Source organism: Amborella trichopoda, chromosome 12, assembly GCF_054954075.1.
Source record: "Amborella trichopoda isolate Santa Cruz 75 chromosome 12, AtrichopodaSantaCruz75HAP2 v2.0, whole genome shotgun sequence".
NCBI classification, from domain to species: Eukaryota; Viridiplantae; Streptophyta; class Magnoliopsida; order Amborellales; family Amborellaceae; genus Amborella; species Amborella trichopoda.
Window position 1 is genome coordinate 46,948,867 of NC_142347.1, and position 22,176 is coordinate 46,971,042.

Genomic DNA, 22,176 nt, shown 5'->3' on the forward strand with positions numbered 1-22,176 from the left:
CATGATAATCTCAATATTTAACAATGAGATTTGGGGTGCCCTCGTTGTGTTTGGTTGAACCAATGTTGCGTTAATCACAAAATTGAGCAGTAGGGATTGGTGGTAGGGTTACTTGAATTGCTACTACTATTGTATTCTTTGAGAAAAAGGTAATTCGGTGGGTTTATTGGGTGTAGGGCTCTAAACAGGTTGGATCCAGATTAGATCCAGACCCAGATCTGACCCCGAACCCAAGTTGGTGGACGCCCCAAGTCCATACACATGCGCGCACACACATAAAAATGGTTTGGCTATGTGGCGTCAAGCTAGAGTTGAACTTGGACTTGGACCCAACCTAGATGGTTTTGGGCTGGACTTGACCCATCAATGGATACTAGTTTTGGGTTTGAATTTGGTCTCAGGCTAGGTCGATCCGGTGAACAACTAGGTTGAAATGACCCAATTATTACCTTTGGCGGGCCTGGATCAATAAGCCACGCAAGCATTCAAACCCTTGTAGTTTGTCCTAGTGTTTGAAAAATCGAACCAGGCTTTGAAACTGGCTTAAGGATTGGGTATGAGTAACCAGTAAACCGGCGGGTCCAATTGGCCCTCATTGGGCCATTCCCAGTTGGTCCAAAAAGTATTAAAAAATTTATTTTTTTTAAAAAATAAAAGCATAATTAAACAAAATACATCAAAATAAAGTTGAGAAGTAGTGAAAAAATTGAATTAAAAAAAATCGATTTGTGCGTATGGGTACTGTTGAATTTTTTTAAAAGATGGGAAAATGTAAAAATAAGTATTCATACTAATCTTTGTCAAAACGATAAAAAAAGATATTAAAAAAACACATTAAAAACAAATCTTTTTTTTTTTAATATTATACATATAATTTTTTTAAATTATTTGTTCAAAATATCTGGCAGAACTATCAAAACCGGACCAGCCCATTTCTGAGTTGAATCGGCCTAAGTTTGCGAACATTGGTTTGTCAAGAAAACCGGATAAGCTGACTTACCTTTTTCTACTGATTTATCCAAAAAAAAATCCTGCTCTTCACACTTGCATTCAACGTTGAGATTTCTCTCCAGAATGTGAAAGACTAAAAACAATCCCCACAGAATGACTTTGTGTTCATGGTGTGCATTGTGTGGCATACGTCACCTTAAAAACTATAAAGATTTTCTCACATAGGTCACCTTAAAAACTATAAAGATTTTCTCACATAGGTCACCTTAAAAACTATAAAGATTTTCTCACATACTTGATCAAAAAAAAAAAAAAAAAGATTTTCTCTCACATAAATAATTAAAGGAAGAGAAATTTTTGGGGATAAAATACCGAGCTTTCCTTGGAAGAAATAAATGAAAGATACAGATATTGGGGATTTTAGTTATAAAAGAAAATTTCTGAATTTTATCACTGACATTTAACCAATCCATGGTACTCAACACGTGGTCCCTCACACTTGCTTTAGTAAATAAACTCAAAACATCACTGAGTAATTGATAAAGGTGTTTAGAGGGTGATTAATGTGACCCGCAACATGAGGGTGATTAATGTGACCCGCAACATGAAATTTGGGGATAACAGATGGCTTAATTAAGGCATCTACTTTAAATTATCAAAGTAAGGTTCACCTCAACATTCTTCCAGAAGTTACAATTTCAGTGGCAGGAACCTATAGATCGGCCTGATAAGTTTAAAAAAATGGTGCAGGCTGAATAGATCTATAAACATTTAAAAATCTTCAAAAAATATTACAAGGTACATTTTATTAGATTTTATTTATTTATTTTTTCATATTCTCGAGGTTAAAATGACGAATAAAAGATTCTAGCATCGAAATAACCTTCTCTTGTGAATTTTTGAGATTCACTTTTACTCGACACTGTGAAGATCAATGCCTTATATAAACCTTTTCCTTTTCCTGTAAGAAATCTTTTAGAGTGCCAAAATTGGAGTAATTATAAGGTAGCTGGACAAGATTATAGACTAATGACATTATTGTCTGGATTATATCATGAAAAATCCTGAAAAATCTCTGAAATCCACTAATTTTAGAGCTTTGTTTTTGTTTTTTTTTGGACAAAAAAAAGTCCCTAGTTTTTAAAAAGAAAAATGCTTATATAAAGTTGCAACCTTATACTATAGACAAAAGATGCACCTCTAAAATCTAGTAAAAGCGGGTGTTCTTAATGTTGAAATCCTTCCAGTTGATCATCTCGACCTTGAGATATGTGGATATAAAAAAAACAAATAAATTTCAAATCCTAAAAATAGTACATCTTGTAGGTTTAAGAAGGGTGATGACCTTAAACTTTCTCTTAACTTGTCCTAAGCCCGATAAAGGAGGTGGATCGTATTAGGTAGGTAGCTAACACTTACTTCATCAAAACTTTTTATAAATTCTGAATCTACGTTATAACTTGATCCCAAATAGTTAGGAAAAGGCTTTGATGATGACGATGAAAAATAGTACATATTGTAACATGTTATTTGATCATATATTTTCATGATATTTAAGTGTTTATAGATCTTCTGGATCTGTACCATTTTTAAAATTTTAATTTTCATAATTAGAGTTGAACATGGATTCTCAAGTCATCGCAGGGTTTCCAAAACTGGAACTTTATAATTCGATAAAATTTAGAGGTGCGCCTTACACGTATAGTATAAGGTGGGTACCTAATGCAAGCCCCACCCTTTTTGAAAAAAAAGAAAAGAAAGAAAAAAAAAAAGGTCTTGTTTGTTTTCTTCCAAACAAAACCACCCCGGTCTTTTGGAAAGATAGAAAGCATGCTCCCATTATTCAGAATAACTGTCTCCTACCATCTCCATGGTTAGGTTTTTTACTTTGAAATGTGAAGCCAACAAACATGGATCTTAGAGCTTTAGTCAGCTTTTCGCACGAGTGAAATGAAAACTTGTTATTTAGTTAATATTCTATGGGTGTGGTTTGTATAGAGCCGAGGTTCTAAACAATTAAATTACATGCCAACTTCAAATAGTATCCAGAATTATGGTTTCAATACTGAAAAGTTTTATGATAAAACTTTAAATTATATTTTCATCTTTAGTCATAAAATTTAAAGCTTCACAAATAATAATGTAGATCGAGCATATCTATGAAATCTTGAAAATCTTAGAAATTAACGGTTCAAAAATGCGTTACAAGATGCACTATTTTCAAAACTCAAAATCTATTTTTTTCTCATGTCTATACATCTTGATGTCGAGATGATCAATTTGATGATATTTGAATCTCAAAACAACACCTTCTAGTAAAAGTTTTGAAGCAGGCTTTATGTAAACTTTTCCAGTATTCTATTAATATATTAAACTGCCAGTGTCACAATTTCAATATAAGCAGAAGTCATTATATGACGTGGCTGATTGCCTAGGTTAGCCCCTTTCATAGGCTTGTCGCGAGGTGTAGGTTACAACCTCCTCATCGACTTGTAACCCGAAATGTAGGTTACGCCCCCCTCATTGGCTTGTCACCCGATATTTCATTTTCAATGCTACTTTTCGGGAAATGTCAAAATGTTATACAGTTGACCAGGCTCCTCACACTGGCAAACTGTTGGGCCTGGGCTCGGGCTGGTTTGAGCCTAGCTTGGAAGATAGAGGTTTCGTAGGGCGTGGCGGGGCCTGGGTTTAAGGGGCCTGGGCCCTGTTATTGGGAGCCGGCCCAATCCTATTGGTTGGATTTGGCCACTAAATACGATAGTTTTTACTGGGGTAGTGCCCACCTTGTATCGTAGAAGCAAGGCATGCCTCTAAATTTTTTAACGAGACATAACTTCTATGTAGTATATTTGATGAAGGCTTCAATATTTATTATTATTTTTAGTAATAAAATTTAAATTTTGAAAAATAATTCAGATCGAATAGATCTATAAACATTTAAAATTATTAAAATTAGATAGTTTAAATAACTTGTTACAAGATATAGTACTTTTAAGACATGGGATTCGCTTTTTCTATGTATCCATATCCCTTTGATGTCGGGTGATCGATTTGGGGGGGGGGGGGGGGGGGGTTTCTAACATCACAACACTATATTCTAGAGGATTTTATGGTGCACCATACTTCAATAGTACATGGTTGACACTTCATATAATTTTCTTATGTTTTAAAAGATCATAAATAAAATACAGAACATGATTAGTCTGGGCCATGCAGGTCAGCTTACACTTGGAGACCGTGCCTAGATTTCTGGACCCAGCCCGAAACTTGAGTTGATATTATTGGCTTCAGCTTAGTCGATGGAGGTTGGGCTGCCTATTGCAGGTTGGGTCTAATTCGAAAAACAAGCTTGGGGTTCATATTTCTCTGCCCCAATCTGTGATGGTTTTAGTGTTACAATTAGTTTTTCATCATTTACCTTATGTGGGTATCTCAATGTGGCAAATAGTTAGAGGGGTTACTCTTTGGGAACTTCGGAAAGAAATAAATTGGCAGACTTTTGAAGGGGAGAGTTTATCTTTTGATAGATTGCTAAGTAAAAAACTTGTCTATTTAGTCTTGGTTCTCGGTTACTAAAGAAGGTTGAGGGATTTCATACTCAGATGTTCTGTTGAATTTGTCAAATTTGTTTTTGATGAGAAGAGTAAAAATGAGACCAAGAAGTATTTGGGTGGCACCACAGAGTGGTGGGTTTAAGTTGAACTTTGATGGGAGCTCTTAGGGTAATCCAGGTTTGGCTGGTATTGGGGGTGTGGTGTGCGATTGTTTTTGAGTCCCAACAATAATGTATCTCGCAACACATTATATAGACCATCCATTTTCAATATTTTCATACGCTTATAGATCTACTTGATTTTAACTATTTTTAGAGTTTAAATTTTATAGTTAGATATGAAAAAAGATTTTCAGATAATCTTAAGAATTTTTTACACCAAAATTAGATGTTACAATAAAATTTAGAAATACGCCTTAATTCGATTGTTTAAAGATACAACCTCATAGAAACCGCACTCTTAAAAAACACCTCCATATTCTTGCATATGTCCATGACTTAGAACGAAGTCCATCTCAAGCCCCAATGTGGTTAACACTCCTTATTGCATCAATTGATAACATGAACACAATCCCCTCCTCTACACAAAGTCCTCTGATCTGCTGTTCCAGTGGGAGCTAAAGTCCTTGTAAGCGAGCATTAAATTCTACCTCATTTGGTGTGGTACATCCACACGGATCATGATAACAAAAAACCCACAATACCACCATAATTTCTAACCCTCATATTTCCCTTGTTCTTGAGTTTTTAAATGAACTTCTATCAAAATTTAATTTTATATATCCAAAAATGGAGAAGCCCACCTCTTTTTTTTGGCTTAAATTAAGAGTTGCATCCACTTTGCCCCCAACCCACAACCGATAACCAGCTCTATAAAATATGTAGTATTTTGTTTTTAATGCTTATGGTCAGTGTTCAATCCTGATGACAATGGATTTACGCAAAAATTGATCAACATGTTTCTCCCTCTACAGCCTGAGTACAGAAAGAGGTAGTGCTTTCTCTCTCTACTTTTATCACTTTCTATCTCTAGCCTGAATTCCAAAGCACGAAACAGGGTGAAAAAACACAATAACGCCTGTTTTTATGTCTTTGTTTTTACTTGTGCACGACTGTGAACATCAAAAAGTAGAGAGAGAGGAATGTGTGTCCAAAAAGTAATGGAACATGGATACAAGCATAATGAATATTCTACCGTTGTGAAGAAATGGTAGGAGTAGAGAGAGAGAGAGAGAGAGAGAGCATTAAAGTTCATTCAAGCATCCTATGCTAATTAACAAGGTTTGTATTCGTGCAAGGACGAGAGTAGCCCAATATTCAAAAGGGAAGAGAGAGAGAGAGAGAAAAAGCTTAGTAAGGAGTGATGCATAAATGCAAAGGAAAAGATGAGAGCATGGACACGTAAGTATCGTTTTCTTACTGTAAATGCAGGAGAGTTGCCTACAAATGGAAGTATAGATGAGAGAGAATACAAGTATCCTCAACTCTTGTTGGGATTGATGGGGAAAGACAGACAGACAGAAGGGTTTTAGAGAGAGGTTCTATGCCAACTGGCGCGTTGTATGCTAATACTTGTAGAGAGAGAGAGAGAGGGGAAGTGAGTTCTAGAGAGAGAAATTAAGTGATTTTTGTGGAATGTAGAGGAAAAGGGAAAGTGATTTTTTAGGGAGAGAAATGTACGCGTGTACCGTCCTTTACATACCAACCATGAAGCTTTCTTTTTCATGCCGTATTTCTCACTCTAAAATCTCGAAACCCAAAACCGAATAGACAAACATGAACTGTCTTTGCATGTTTCTGCCGCAACCCACTTCTTTATTTCATCCATTCAATGACAAATTTGGAAGCGCTATTCTTTTTTTGTCTTTTTGCTCTCTATTATTTCACTTATTTATTTCCTCCTCTCTCTCTCTCTACTCCCACGTCGCTCACCCTCCTGTATTTCACTTTTACATTCTCACCTTTTTTTTTTTTGTTCTTTTCTTTTTTTTTTTCTGGTTAATTTAGCGGGAAAGACAGCCCCAAACCTGGTTTTTGCAGTAGATTAGTAGGTTACATTTTGAATGTGTTAATTTGTTAATGGGGGGTGTCAAGACTAGGAATGGATATCACGAGGTCTCTCTCATGTGTATAACATGCTCTTCGGTGAGCATAATGTACAAAAACTCCTGCGGCATAATAGCCATTTGGGAGGAATTTTTTATCAGAATTTATTTAAGGATCATGAATTCATGATGATTATTTTCGAACCATTAGTTTGGATATTGAATTATTAAACATGGATATCTTTCCTTTTGTAAATTGAGCGGTTCTTGTACACTCTTGGGGCCCTTTTTTAGAAACATAGAGAGTATATTTTATTTTACTAAAATTTGTTATACTTATCTACCCAAATATGTTTTTTGCACATCCCCATCTTCCACCCGTCTCATCTAAATGGATGGTTAGGATGGCTTCAGCCATAATGTCAATCCACTAACCGTTTCATTTTATTTCTAACATCTCATAGTATTTAATTTTTTGAATTTTTTTACAAATCATATGAATATAAAATTGATACACATCATCATTTCAGTAGAGTGCACGATAAAATATTTAAAAAATAAATGATCAAAATATCTTTAAAACTTACAAAGTTATTATGGGCATTTAATGGGCGATCCTTTGAGGTCTTACACACATGGGTATGGGAAGGTTTCGTATGATCATTACTCTTAATTTTGTCACGAATATTTTTTATATTTTTTTCAAGTCTAAAAGAGGAATGGACAATTGGTTGTCAAAATGTTTTGTAAAAAAAAAAATTGAAAATAAAATAATGTATATGTGTGAAAGTGTGATTGGGGCTATCTCAACCTTGGAGATGGGGGATGTAAGAATAAGATATATCCGTGGGGAAGTATAATAAGTTTTACCCTTTAGTTTTCTTTTGGTCATTGGGTTCTATAGATTACAGCTCCAAATTTTTTAATCCAAAAACTTGAGTTTTGCCCGAGAGAGCAAATGGGCAGTACGCCCATGCAAGAACAGAAAATCTCTTTCAGTTCTTTCTACTTTGTCCCTTTAGATTTTATTTTCACATTCTCACCTTTTTACCCTGTTGTTCTAGTTTCCTATTCTCTCTTGTTTTACTTAATTTATTCCCCCTCTCTTTTACCCAATGTTTTGGTAGATTCGTTTGAGAGTTTTTTTTTTGGGTTCGGTGAGAAACATGAAGCAATTAGGTGCTTCAGTCGATTCGGTGGAAGATTTTTGAATTTTTTTTTAATTTAGTATAAATAAATTAGATATTTATATATACAATACATACAAATAATAAAAGAAATTTCAAATCAAAAAAATTTTGAAAATACATTTATAGAGCTATTTCTTTATTGACCGAAACGGCAGTACCAAGCATCGCTTCTCTTCAGTTTATGCTTAAAATCCGGAGGCTTCGACCGAAGCGGTAGCACCAAGGTTCACTTCTCTATCCAAGATAGAATTTAAATACTCTAGGTTTTTGTCATTTAAATTTTGCATTCTCACTTTGTTTCTCCTCTCTCATTTAGCTTATTTGCTCCTTCCCCCCAAATTGTTCTATTTTTTACTTATATATTCTCACTTTCTTTCTTCTCTATCACATTTTGCTTATATATTCCTCTCTTTCATCCCTATTTTTTCACTTTTTACTTTTACTATCTATTTTTTTTTTCTTTTATTTTGCTTATGCTTCTCTTTCATTCCCTCTCTCTCTCTTTTCTCTTTCCCTTACTTTGAGAAAGGTTTTTATATAGCATTGAAGATATATACTTCGCCCATTCAGCTGTCAAATTTAGATCAAGTTCAATTTTTTTCTACAAATTACATGAGTATTAAAGTTGGTACGTGTTCTCAATAGAGAACACCTAAAATAAATATTAAATATAATTTTTTTTATAGAATATAATAACCAAAATACCCCTCGAAACTTTTAGAGGTATTTTGATCAATTTATTTTAATTAAAATATTTTTTATATATTTTTAAAATCACGAGTTTAAGGGAGGAGTGGGCGCTCAAAATTTGATGGAAAAATATTTTTTTAAAAAAATTAAAAATAAAATAGTAGAGAGGCTGACATTGTGATTAGGACCATCTCAATCGTTCATTTTGAATGGATGTGATTAGGGCCATTTCAGCCGTCTATTCTATTATGAATGAATGGATTGTTGGATAGGAAAAGTATATAAGCATGGAAAGTTTGCCCGCTTACTTTTACATTTAAACTATTTTTCTTGTCTCTTATTTTGCTCATTCTTCTCTCTTTTTCATTTTTTTTCCGAAAGGCCACTTCAGACCATAACCGACACCACAAGAACAAATTTATGCAAACTAAAAATGGAGGGATGACATGGGGAAAATAAAGACTAAAATTTCTCTTATAAATTGCAAAAGCTACCAAAAATACATAAGAAAATAACGGAATCCGATTGGAAAAAGTGATTTTCCTATTTTGAATGGAGTTTAAGCCTTAGAGAGACCCGTACGCCTTCTGCTTCGCCTTAACGGGAAGTATCCTTATTCTCTTCGCCACACGAACAAAATCCCTGTAAATTTCATAATAAAATAATAAACGATCTTAAAAAAACGCAATCTTAATTTAACACGTCTCACTAAAACTTTTGCTTAGGGTAAATTAATCTCTTTATACTTTTTATTTTAAGAGTTTAAATAAAAATCTTATTTTATGTATAAAATTTTAAAATAATTCCTAAAATTTCACATTTTAGGCTAAAATCCTACCAATAATGTATTTTAATTTTATTTTTTCTATATAGGGGCTTAAACTAAAAATTGGGACACGCACATTTTGCTGCCCCTGTAAAAAGATTTTAAATTTTATTTTAAAAGAAATACTATAATACCCTAAGGGCAATATGGTTATATTTTATTTATGACTGAACTATTTTTAGGGTTAATTCTTAAAATCGTCTTAAGGTTTAGGTGATTTTTAACAGTGTTTTACCGGTCTAGGTTTTCTATGTTTTTTGACTGCCATGGACATGCTATATGGATAATAGGAGTACGCCATGGACATGCTATATTGGGGTACCGCCTATAGGCAAAAACACTGATAATTCGTGGTGGCTCCCATTTTTAGAGAGATTGTCAGTCTAGAATAATAACGTGGTAAAAATACTGTACATTCTTTCCAATAGACATTTTGCAATTCTCATGTTTTAGAGAAAGATATTAGTTTAGGATAATGATGTTTTTTTTTAAAAAAGACATTATGCAGTAGCTCGTATTTTTAGAGAGAGTTATTAGTTTAGGCTAATAATGTTTTTTTTTTAACGGCAAGGAAAATATATGCCATATGCATTTGAAGAGGGAGAGATCTTACTTCCAGTTGAGATCACCAGCCAATAGAAGATCATCTTCCATATCCTCATAAGCAATAAAATAGCCGGGAATGGCGTTCGACAGATCGCAGTCATTTTCAGGTGACTTTTCCAGCGAATAATCGCCAGAAATATCAAGAAACATCTGACGCAAAGCTTTGGCCAAGCTCTGATAGCTGCCGTGCTTTTGAAGGCTTATCCTTTGGCATATGGCTCGACCTTCCAAAACCACCGTCACAGAAGGCATCATGTTCGCTGAAATTTCCGCGTTCTGCGAAATAGTTGGGGAGTTTCGGGAGCCCGAAATGTCGGGATTTGCTGCCAGAATTCTTGCGTAGAAGGTGGAGTTGGCGTTGCTATTTTCGGGCCATGGCCGAGTGCAGCTTTGCTGGTGGGCGTTGAAGTCCGCCATAAGAGAGAGAGGAGAGAGAAAGTTGGGTTGCTAAGAAATGGAGAGAGAGATGAATGAGAAGATGGGGCGCTTGGAAATGGAGAGAGAGAGAGACAGAGAGATGTGGGATATGGAGTGGTAGTGGTAGGCAATAGAGGGAGAGAGATTTGCAGAGGGTTTAGAGGAAGTGTAGAGAGAGTGGGGAGGGAGAGATGGGGTGCTAGTAAATGTAGAGAGAGAAATCGGTTGCTAAAAAATGTGGAGAGAGAGAGAACTAGACTGTTAGAAAGTGTAGAGAGAGAGATATCCTGCTGGGAATTGTAGAGAGAGAGAGATGGGCTGCTGAGAATTACCAGGAAGAGAGGGATGGGCCAGTAAGAAAATCTAGAGAGAGAAAGATTGTTTCTGTGGAAACCTAGAGAGAGAAATGAATAGGTTGGTCAGAAGTCTACACAGAGAGAGATATGAGCTTCTAAGCCATCAAGATGGAGATGATGGGCTGCAGAGAAATTTCGAGAGAGAGAAAGACAGGGACAAGAGGTAGAGAGAGGGAGAGAGTTTCATGAAGAGGGTGGGTGCAATCCAGGGAAATCCAAAAAGGGAGTTATAAATGCAGAAGCACAAATGTTGGGAAGCGGTCAGAGCTGTGTATGTTGTTTGTTGGCGTCCTCCCTCCCTTCTCTGACATCACATTCACTCATCTCCTTGCTCTTTCTCTCTCTATCTCTACCTCACTACTCTCTCTCTCTCTCATGACTCTTTCTCTCTCTATCTCATTGCAGACTCTATTTCATGGCTCTTTCTCTCTCTATCAGCCTCTCTACCTTGTGGCTCTCTCTCCCTATCTCTATATAGGGCTTTGGCTTGGCTTCGTGTTATCCTTTTCCGCCATTAATGGCGATTAAAGGCAAAGAAGGGACACAGGGCAATCGCTCTTTGTTGTTGAAGGCTGAGGAGTCTTCTCTTTTGGATTCTTCCCAAAACCGTAAGACACGAGGCATGAGGACATGTATATATATATATATATATATACAAAGCCAAAATTACATGCCAGTCCCAACCTTTTTGTTTATGACAAAAGAACTTAGGTCTTTTCTACCATGACACTAAAACCCATCCTTTTTTTTAAATCTACAGTTAACTATTGTAATGACTTTCTTGATTCACCATGATTTCCATTCCATGTTAAATTGCTAAAATTGATGTTTTAAAACCTTGTGAGCTGGATCTGGAAACGACCATTTGGACCGATAATTGATCAGGATTAAAGAAAAGTGTAGGTCCTGGCCTGCTCCCCTTCCTAAAGTTTTCCCCCCTCCCTCTCTCTTTCTCTCCTTAAAAGTTAATGTTCTCTATGTCCTAAATACCCACCTCATAAAACTTATTTTTAAATTTAAATTTTATTTATTTTATTTTTTAATGCTTTCTAAATCATTGATTCGATCCCGACCAATCCATCATTTTGACACAGATCTATGGGATGAACGATCCATCTAATCATTCCAATTTTAAAAAAAGAACTACTCAAACTTTGATGGTTTTAGATAAAAAATTAATTGGTGGATTTTACAAAGTAATGATTAAAAGATTTCTAGTTTGACTTATGGTTAACACAGTCAGATAGGACATCATAAGTTAGGCAAGTTAGGCAATTATCACGGAACCAATTTGGAATCACCCCAACCAGTCAAATGGGGACTACTCTAGTTTCACAGAATTTCCCTGATTCAGTCTTTAGTTTGCTCCAATTTCCAGATTTTTATAACTAATTTCTTTGTTAAATAGAGACTGATTAGGCCATTGGATTAGGGTCGTTGAACCGAAATCGGGTCCTTATGAATCGGGCTCCATTACGATTTTTTCAATCGTTGTTCCAATCCCTTTTGGGTTTCCACGCAAAACCAAAAATTTGTTTTCAATCGTTGTTCCACTATATCCCTTTTGGTTTCCACGCAAAACCAAAAAATGGGCAGATTTTTGTCCACTTTTCAGTTTTTAAAGTCATTGGAGTTTCTCTAACTAGGCTACAAACAAGACAACAAAATAATTGCCTTTAACTATTTTGGGAGAAAATTTAATTTTGAATGTGGGACTATTTTGTCATTTTACTTTTAAATTTCTCTTGATAAAATGGTTAAGAAATAAGAAAAATTTTATGTAAGGGTAAGGCCCTAAACAATCAAGTTTAGTCACACCTCAAAAATTCATTAGATAAGGATATTTCAATACTAAAAAACCCTCGATTCGATTATCTCAACCTCAACACACATGGACAAGAGAAGAAATAGATTTCAAATCTTGAAAATAGTGCATCTTGTAATGTATTATCTAGACCGTCAATTTTCAAATATTTATAGATATGCTCGATCTACATTATTTTTAACTTTAATTTTATAATTAGAGATGCAAATAAAATTTCAGGCCATTATAAAAATTTCTGATATTAAAACAACATATTTCGACACCATTTGAAGATACGTCCCACTTTGACTGTTTAGGGCCTCAGCCTTATACAAAAGACACCCTAAAAAATAAGATACTCAATGGGATTTCAAAATTTTAGATGGGAAGACTTTGTCTTTTATTCATTTATTCATACTTTTCTTAACAAATGAGAAAAGTAGAAAACTAATTTTCCGGATTTTCAAATTTTAGCTCTATTAAGAAAGCCAGCGTGGCCTTCTAATTGATTTTCCACATAAGGGCAAAGTTAGTTAACTAAAAATATTTTTCAAAGATTTTGAAAACGAACTGCGACAAAAATGTCATTCTAAAAATGTATTGGTTAGGAGAGGAAAAGGTCTCCAGGTGATTTGTTATAAATTTATAATTTCCTCCCTGCTATTTTTCAGTTAGTCAATTGATGAGATATTTGAATTAAATAAAGAATCACATAAAATAGAATTATATAAAATGTTAAATAGTTCATGTTTTTGGTACATTTGATAACTTAATTTTTTTTTTAGATACTTGTAATCGGAGAATGTAGACAGACAGATGTTTCTTTCTTTTATAATACGTGGGGGAGAAAGAGAAATGTGTGTTGATATATTAATCATGAATGTTTGATTTTGTTTTCATGGAATTCATGAGAGAAGGAGCAAAAAGAAAAGAAGAAAAAAAAAGAACAAAGAAAAAAAGATAAAGTTCGCCAATTAGGGTTTTCTATTAGGTGAGGTTGGGCTCAGGTCACTTCAGACTCGTATAAAGTCAGGTTATTGGAGCCATAAGTGACCTATCTCTGGGTCTAGATAAAAGGAAAATCATTTTTATTATAAATATTTTATAATATATAAATATTCACAACTTTAATCTAGAACTAAACCTACTCTCATATTCAATTATTAGGTCTTGATCAAGACATCACCTCTGATCTAAACTCGAACCTAACCCAGATCCCATTATTAGGTTTAGACTGACACACTACCTTTGACCTTGACCTGAACCTAACCCAGATCCAATTTTTTAGGTCTAGACTGAAAAACTACTTTTGAGCCAAGCCTGAACCTAACCCAGATCCAATTATTTAGGTCTAGATTGAGATGAGATCGCGCAATTGGGTCGATGGACCCAGTTGTCATCCCTATGGTGAAGGGAGATTGAGTTGCGACCCCTATGATCAAGGGAGATATTTGGGGAGAGGTTTTGAGATAATGTTTGTTGGGGTTATATTGAGGAGAGAGAAAATGTGTTATGGGGGGTGGTTTGGAGAGAAATGCTCAATTTACTTGGAGACGGTTGTTTCATGGTGGAGTGTGAGAGAGATGCTTGTTTTGTGTTACAGCGTTGGGGTGAGAAAGAAAGAGCGTTGGGGTGAGAGAAAGATGTTTGCTTATGTTTAGGGGTAGAGAGAGAGAGAGAGAGACGACGAGAAAAGTGGGAGAGAGAAAGAGTGTGAATAAAGGGAGAGGGCAAGTGATTGCGTCTTGTAATCCGTGAGGAGCAGAGAGAGGGGGTGGTGTTTTGTGGGCGCTGCGGGCGCCGAACGGCTCGGCGCTTTTGTTTGACCCACACCACCATGGTCGGCGCCCTACGTCTCAATTTACAGCGTTGTTTACTCCCTAATCTTTTTTTTTGTTTTTTAAGAAAATTACGAGCAGCACCATTTCCTCTTGTCGAATTTTTTTTTTCTTAAGTCGTCAAACACTGGGGCTATTCTTTTTTAGTTTTTTGTTGCCCTATTTTCAAAATACTAAACACCTGCTAGAACTCCGGACATCTATCTCCTATCCCCAAAACCTGGGAGCTATCTTGATGTGGCTTGTTCTTTTCTAGTTCTTTGTTGTTCCATGTTCAAAATACTAAACAACTATTCAAAATTTTGAACTCCGGACAGCTATCTACTATCTCCAAAACCGGCAAGCTCTCTTTGAATGTAGCATGCTCATCCACGGGGCCTCCCCAATAATTCCTCTCTCTCAACCAAAACCAAACCGAACCAAACGCAAATATCTCTCTAAGCTTTGTACAATATTCCTCTGTTTCAGTATTTTCATTTAATACGTCAGAATCGGTAGTATTTAACTTTCTATTTGTTTCACCTCAATTTCTCTATTATTTTGTATTCAAGTCTTTTTCCCTGCATATTATTACTACTCGAGTTTTTCTGTTAAATCTGAACTTTTTCAATGGCGAGGGGTGGATTATTTGATTTAGTGTTCTATGGGGCTTATCACAGTAACCCAATTAATATTAGGAAAATTGTTTGATTCAGGCTGGATCGTATGACAACATATGCCGTACAAAAAGTCTCCTACTTTTATATGTGCATAAATAAATGGGTGAGGTTTGCAAAATCTCATTAAAAGATGGGTGAGGTTTGCAAAATCTCATTAAAAGATGTATTTTTGGTGCCAAAACTCTTATCATAGCCTAAAAGTTTATTTTTACCCTCATAATGACATTGAAAGCTCAAAATGGTACAAATTTAGCGCATATGTAAGCACTAAAAAATCTTGAAAATGAACCGTCTAGATAATATGTTTAAGATGTATTATTTTTAAGATTTGAAATTCATTTATTCTTTCATGTCCATATATATCGAGGTCAAGATGATCAATTGGAGAATTTTATAGTGACGGAACAACCTTTTTTAATGGTTATTTGAGGTGTTTCTTACCTCTACAGTATAAGGTCAACACCTTATATAAACTTTTTCCTAAATTAGATTTTGATTAGGCGTTCAAAGCAAAAAGTGTGGATATGACCATGGAAAAGTATCCAAACCATTTAGTTTTCACAATTATGCTTTGGTAGAATGTATCGATTTATATATGAGGAATCGAACGGTTAAGGATGTGTTATTGACAAAGCTGAAGGTCCAATAATCGTTTTCTTCAACTTTGTGAGACAACCATAGCATCTTGATTCGAAATTTGACATCTAAGAATAATTGTGACTTTCTTGTATGATAAGTAACAATCCCCAAGATATTCAACTTTGTGACACAAACATAGTATCTTGATTTGAAATTTGACATCTAGGAATAATTGTGATTTTTTTGTATGATAAGTACAATCCCCAAGTTATTCGGAGCTGAAAATAAGTAGTTTAATTTTAAAGAAATTTATGAAAATGCCCAACTATTTAACACTTCATCTCTTTTTCTCCATTTAATTTAAGACAATCACTTTAAAATATACAATAATCATAATTGGAATAGTTGAAAATGGGTGAAATGTCAAATAATTGATCGATTATCGTATTTAAATAAAATCCCATTTTGGAATAAGATTTTAGAAGAACTAGTGTTTCAAAACCGACTGATCTTGTTGGGAATAGGCAGGCACCCTCATTAACCCTTATTTTATTTTTTATTCTTTAATATTTTTTGGGCGCAGATTTGGACTTTACCAAACTGATCCTAAGATCCAGTTATTTGACATGCCTCTGTTCTACCCGATTCAGGTTTTGAGAAGAACTATTTTCTCGGTGATGGTTTATAAATATTTCCAATTTAAAAAAGGATTCTAATTAACAAGTGCTCGAAAAACATGGCTTCCCCCAAAAGATCCAAAAATGATTTCTGCTGGTAGAGTCCTCTTTCTTTCAAACCGTTCGGACACAAAAGTGATACAAGTGAAAGTTCAATTCGAAGTTTGATGCAAAAGTCATGGTGCATGTTATCTCCATAAGAGAAAGCTCTAACTTCAATACCCCCTTCGTGAAAACTCAGAAGTCATCATTAAATAGAGAGAAAATAGTTGCACCCACCTATGCAACTACATGAATAATACAAGGTTGCGGTTTGTATCAAGTGCCTATTTTAAGAAATCTCTATGATGACTCTAAAATAAATTTCCATTACAATCAATTAATATAGCTAATTTTTTTTTTTTTTTTTTTTACAGATCTTATGGATAGGTGAACACTTGAAAGTAGACTGGTGTAGGTAGTGTGTTATAATTAAGTAATGTGTTATAATTTTAAAATCTTTATTCTTGGTCAAGATCGAAAAGATTGATTTGAAAGTTACCGTAATGTTTTGAGATGAGGGTTGGTGCCCTCCCAAAACATTTACCATACCTTTCTACCCACTACCAAAGACATAAAAAACCAATATTTGCTGTGGGAATTGGGAAATAGTTACCCATTTGCCAAGGCTTATTACTTGGTTGGTGCAACGAGGGTGTTTTTCAATAACAGTTTGAAAAGGCAGAGAGACAGAGAGAGAAGTTTTTTGTTCCATAAATTATTGTTGTTGGCATTTGCGTTATGTGGCCGCTGTTTGGCAACACATTTCGGTAAAATTCAGAGAGGGAGAGAGAAGATAGAGACCAGTGCATGAAAGAGCATTTCGGTCCTCCTTTTTTTAGGGTAGTTTGCAAGAGGAAGCTCATTCCTAGTTGGGTTTTATTTTTAACTGTTTTTTATTTGAAGCAACAAAACAGAACAAGTGTGATGCCACATTCAAAGAGTGTTAATGCAATGACTTAGGCCGGCAAAAACATGGCAAAAGCCCTGCTTTTCTGGCTATTGTCCGCATTCAACACCATCCATATAAACTTTCAAAGGAAGTACTCACAAACAATGCATCATTCAGAAGAAAAAAAAAAAAAGAGACTCAATAAACAATTTAATGAAAAGGAGACAGCACAACATTGGAATGAGAGCAATTTCATGGGATTGGTGTGTATTGGCAATGGCAAGTAAGCATGCTTGTCATATACGCGAGAAATTTCAAAATGTTCAACCCTAAAATACTCAAGAGCAAATTTTCAAAACCTGGATCGGCATAGCAGATTGTTGATCAACAAATCTGTGTTTGATCGCTGGATTGGTTTGAATCGATGTTCTAAAAAATATTGAAAATAAAAAAAATTGAAATGGGGGTTTAAGAGGCTGAGAATTAAGGTGTTTAATAAAATATTAAATAAACTTAAAAAACAAGAAAAAAATATATAAGAGGGGTTTGATGGAGGCGTCGATTCAAAAACATACCATCTCAGAACCGGTTCGGTCTTAAACAATTCCCTTCCAAATTGACGATTCAAATAAGAAATTGCTAGGTTCTAAAAATACTGCTCGAGGATATAGTTTCTACACCTAAATAAAATTTCCGAACAATTCAATGGGTCGGACGGTGATAAAGGAGGGATCGGGACCTCCAAGGCATAACATGGCTTCAATAATGGTCCTACGCATTATATAAATCACAATAGACTCATTGATTGGATGATGATGATTGTGATGACCACATACGTTCCCTTAGGAGCATAGTTTATTTCTACTCCCTTCATCACAAGATCTACTTGAGAGGATTTTTTCGACCTAAATTTTGGTAACCACTTAAGATTTTTTATATTATTATTTTGACTAAGAAAAAATTGAAATTTGAGTTTTTTAACATTTAAATCTAACTATTTACAAAAAGTATACTCTATTCAATCTTGAGACATTAATTTTTAAGTTCATATAAGGTATAATTAGAAAATATTTTTTAATGAGCCATTAATTCATATAAGGTATAATTAGAAAATATTTTTTAACGAGACATTAATTTTTTAAGTTCATATAAGGTATAATTAAAAAATATTTTTTAATGAGGTTAATCTTTGGGATGAAGAGGTCACATCCCCAAAATTAGGATCCTATAACTAATTCTAGTTAGGATTTTTCTCGAGGGAGAAAATACAGAGTGTACGCGGCAGTAGAATACTTATCGCATCAATAAAAGGACCCCTATTATCTAACCACCTCAAAACATTAAAAAACATCATTGTGGTGTTTTTGGGTAGTTATTATTGTGGTGGTTAAATCAAAAAATTTACCAGCAAAATTATTATTTTACGAGTTAACTCTTGACTAGAACAAGCAAAGATTAGTTCCAGGTTTGGAACCGCATTTAAAAAGAAAAAAAAAAAAAAAAAAAATCTCTCATTTCTTCACCAAAATTCATGACTCTTATGTCAAAATCCTCACTTTTAGGGCCTCGTTCATCTCTATGTAACTATTTGTTCGATTAAACACCGAAATTGAAGAGATTCGAGAGTGGAAAGTTCTGACAAATATTGAAAATATGAGCACAAATAATTGGATTTATCAGTTTAATCCGCAATGTCCATAGGGATTTCTCTTCAAAACGTGATAGCTTCAATCTATAATTGGTATTTCATGATTTTTTGTGAAAGACCCTCGAATTGTTTAAATTAATTCCATATTTTGTGCATGTTATGCAAGATTCAGTTGGGCTTCTGGGTTTGAAGAGTGTTAGACATAATTTCAAATACTTTTTATTACTTGTTGATTTCTATAGGTTTCAATTTTCCACGTTATTTTTATATCTTTTACACGTTTTTTTTTTTCAAATTTCTAGTAAAATCCTAATCTGGTTGTATATATAGAATTTTAATGCTAGATTTAATTGTTATATGATGATCTTGAATTGGAATGGGTACAAAAGGGTAGAATGTTAAATAGTTTATCCCTTATAAGTATTTTGATAAATTTCTCTTCTTCTTTTTTTTCTTTGATTCATGAATTTGTGGTTACATTACCAGCATGTTAAATTTTAAAATTCAATCTCGAAGATGTATTTTGGAAGGAGATTGTAGTTGAATAGAGTGCATCGATTAACACACCAAACCCCATCCGTATAGAAAACAGTTCAAGAAGACTTCGGATAGAAACTGGGAGAGACTAGACCTGTTCCCAATGGAAGAGGCAAGTTTCATAGTGTGAGTACTTTGGTCAGTATTTGGGGAGAGATGACTTTCAGCGTATTTATCTAGTGGTTTGCCGAAGGTTGCAATATTAAATAACACGCACTTCCAAACTTAGTCATGAGATGTAATTTTGATATTGGAAACTCTTCCGATGACTTGAGAATCTAGGGTCCAAATCAAGCAGATCTATAAACATATGAAAACCTTGAAAATGGATGGCCCTGATAATATGTTGCAAGATTTTTTTTTTTTTTTTGGGACTTGAAATCTTTTTTTTCCGCATTTTGTACATCTCGATGTAAGGATGATCAAGTAGATATTTTTCCAACATCAAAACAACTTTTTTGGAGGGATTTTTGAGGCGCACCTCTATTCTGCATTTTAAAGTGTCAACTTTACCATAACTTTTTCCATGTCTAATTCGCAGCTCTTGATGTGTGAATTACAATGACCTTCCATGAGATAATCCGCCTTTTAAGTTGTTATCTCAGATGGCATTACTTTAGGAGGAAATATACAATAAGATTATACAGGTTGGGTACAATGTTACCTACAAGTCATCATTATCATCATCATAGCTTTTTTCCAACTACTTTGAGTTGGTTTCACGAATCGTCGTCTGCCATTAACCACTAGGGTAAGGTTCGTACTCTCATTATGTTCATAAGTCCTCTAATCTATTCTTACTACTTCATACAAGGTCACAACTACCATTTGAAATTTTTCTTCGCCCTTGGCTGAGCGAGTTATTAGGCCGAGCCTAGCACCAGCCCTTTGAGCCCTAAAGACATTAAAAAAAAAAAAAAAAAAAAAATTCTTATAGTCAAAGTAAATTGAAACCTAAAACTGATTTTAAAATTTTCAAACATGCTTCAAAATGTGGAGAGAAAATAGATTTTAAAAAACAATTAAAAGTTTAGGATATTTTAAAAAGGGAAAAGTTTATATAGAGCCTAGACTCTAAACAATCAAATTAGAGCCTACTTCAAACATATCATTAGAAGAGGTTGTTTTGATGCCCAAATATCATCAAATTGATCATCTCGACATCCCGATAGATGGGCATGAGAAAAAAATGGATTTCAAGTTTTGAAAATAGTGCATATTGTAATGCATTTTTTGACCGTCAATTTTCAAGATTTTCAAGTTTTCATAGACATGCTCGATCTACACTAGTTTTTAATCTTTAAATTTTATAATAGAGATAAAAATATATTTCAAGGCTATTACAAAAATGTCTAGCATTAAAACCATATTTTTCGATACTATTTGAAGGTGAGCTCTAATTTAATTGTTTAAAGCATCAGCTCTATACAAACCACACCCTTTTAAAAATCCAAAAAAAGAAAAAAGTATGGAAATAGTGATTATAGCAAAAGACACTATCAATCTTTGCCAAAGACATTGAAATCACATACTAAAAGATTATAAAATAATTTTAAAAAAAATTAAAAAAATATATAATACTCTTTGCCAAATACATCAAAATCATATACTAAAAGATTATAAAACAATTTTAAAAAAAAATTAAAAAATATATAACCCTGAGTTATGTACCCACCTTGGGGGCGAGGTTGAGTTACTTCTCTGCCAAGTCTGAGTGGACTCAAGTGAGTCACGACACACTAAACAAATTAGTTACATCTGGCACCTAATGATGTTTGTGACTTTTTTTCTTCCAAATATAGTCAGTCTTATAGTATACAATCCCTACCTTGTTGCTGCCATCGGATATCTCTCATCCCAAATCCAAAAACCCGTCTCTATTTTTAAATGAGTAATGATCCTATAGGACCCTCCCCTAATATGTGTATAGGATTCCAAAGGATCACCATTAAAGTTGGTACGGATCTCTAGAAAAGTTATCACATGTCATGTGTGGAATTTGACTTTTCTATAGATCCGTGGTAAATTTAATGGTGATTCTTTGAGGTCCTGCACACATGGGTGGAGACGGGTCCTATAAGATCATTTCTCTTTTTAAATTAGTCTACAAAAAGAAAGAAACCCTCTCACCAAAAGGTATTTGTTCGGCACTTGGAAAAGTATTGATTTGAGTTTATTTTGGATCAAGATAAGATGGCCAAATAAAAAGAAAATAAGACAAAGAGCAGTGGCTTACTTAATGCCAATGGCTTACTTAATGCTTATGGTATACTTTTACCCTTTGATTCCTTCCCTTCTCTTCTTCTTTTCTATTTTTTATTTTTTATTTTTTTATTTTTTGGTAATTCAATGGGAAAGGCAGGCCTCTACCCGTTTTTCTAAGTAGATTAGAAGTTAGTTTTTTTAAAGTATTAGTGTAGATTAGAAGTTAGCTTTTTGAAGCTATTAGTGAAGTAGTGTTAGTCGTGGGAATGGAAACTATAATGTGACAATTATGATGTGGGTAATTCAGTGGCTATTCTCTCTTTTTTGTTTTTTATTTTTTATTTTTTGTTTTTTGTTTTATGTTTTTTGTTTTTGTGTTTTTTGTTTTTTTTTGGGGAATTCAGTGGGAAAGACGAGCACTTACCCGTTTTTTAAGTAGATTAAGGAATTACATTTTAAAAGTGTTAATTGAGGGAATCAACCACGATGTGGTAACTAGCTGCGAGGATCATTGTTTGCAAAATCGCCCGATCTAACCACTAACCGCCCGGTTAGATTGGAACCGGCCAGTGGCCTGTTCCAGTTTTGGGTAGTTAGGGTGATCAACCGGTATTTAAAAAAATAAAAAATAAAAAAATGTATATAAATTCTCAAAAATAAG

At 34.3% G+C, this 22,176-nt stretch overlaps 1 protein-coding gene across 1 annotated transcript; it reads right to left on the bottom strand.

The window, feature by feature from the left end:
• Nucleotides 1-8,879: 8,879 nt before the first annotated feature.
• Nucleotides 8,880-11,246, bottom strand: IAA33 (indole-3-acetic acid inducible 33). The gene is made up of 2 exons (XM_006845576.4): nucleotides 9,872-11,246; nucleotides 8,880-9,074 (listed from the first exon to the last, which is right to left on the bottom strand). The coding sequence occupies exons 1-2, from the start codon at nucleotides 10,279-10,281 to the stop codon at nucleotides 8,999-9,001; spliced, it is 486 nt and encodes a 161-aa protein (XP_006845639.1). The 5' UTR covers nucleotides 10,282-11,246; the 3' UTR covers nucleotides 8,880-8,998.
• Between the last annotated feature and the right edge of the window lie 10,930 nt (nucleotides 11,247-22,176).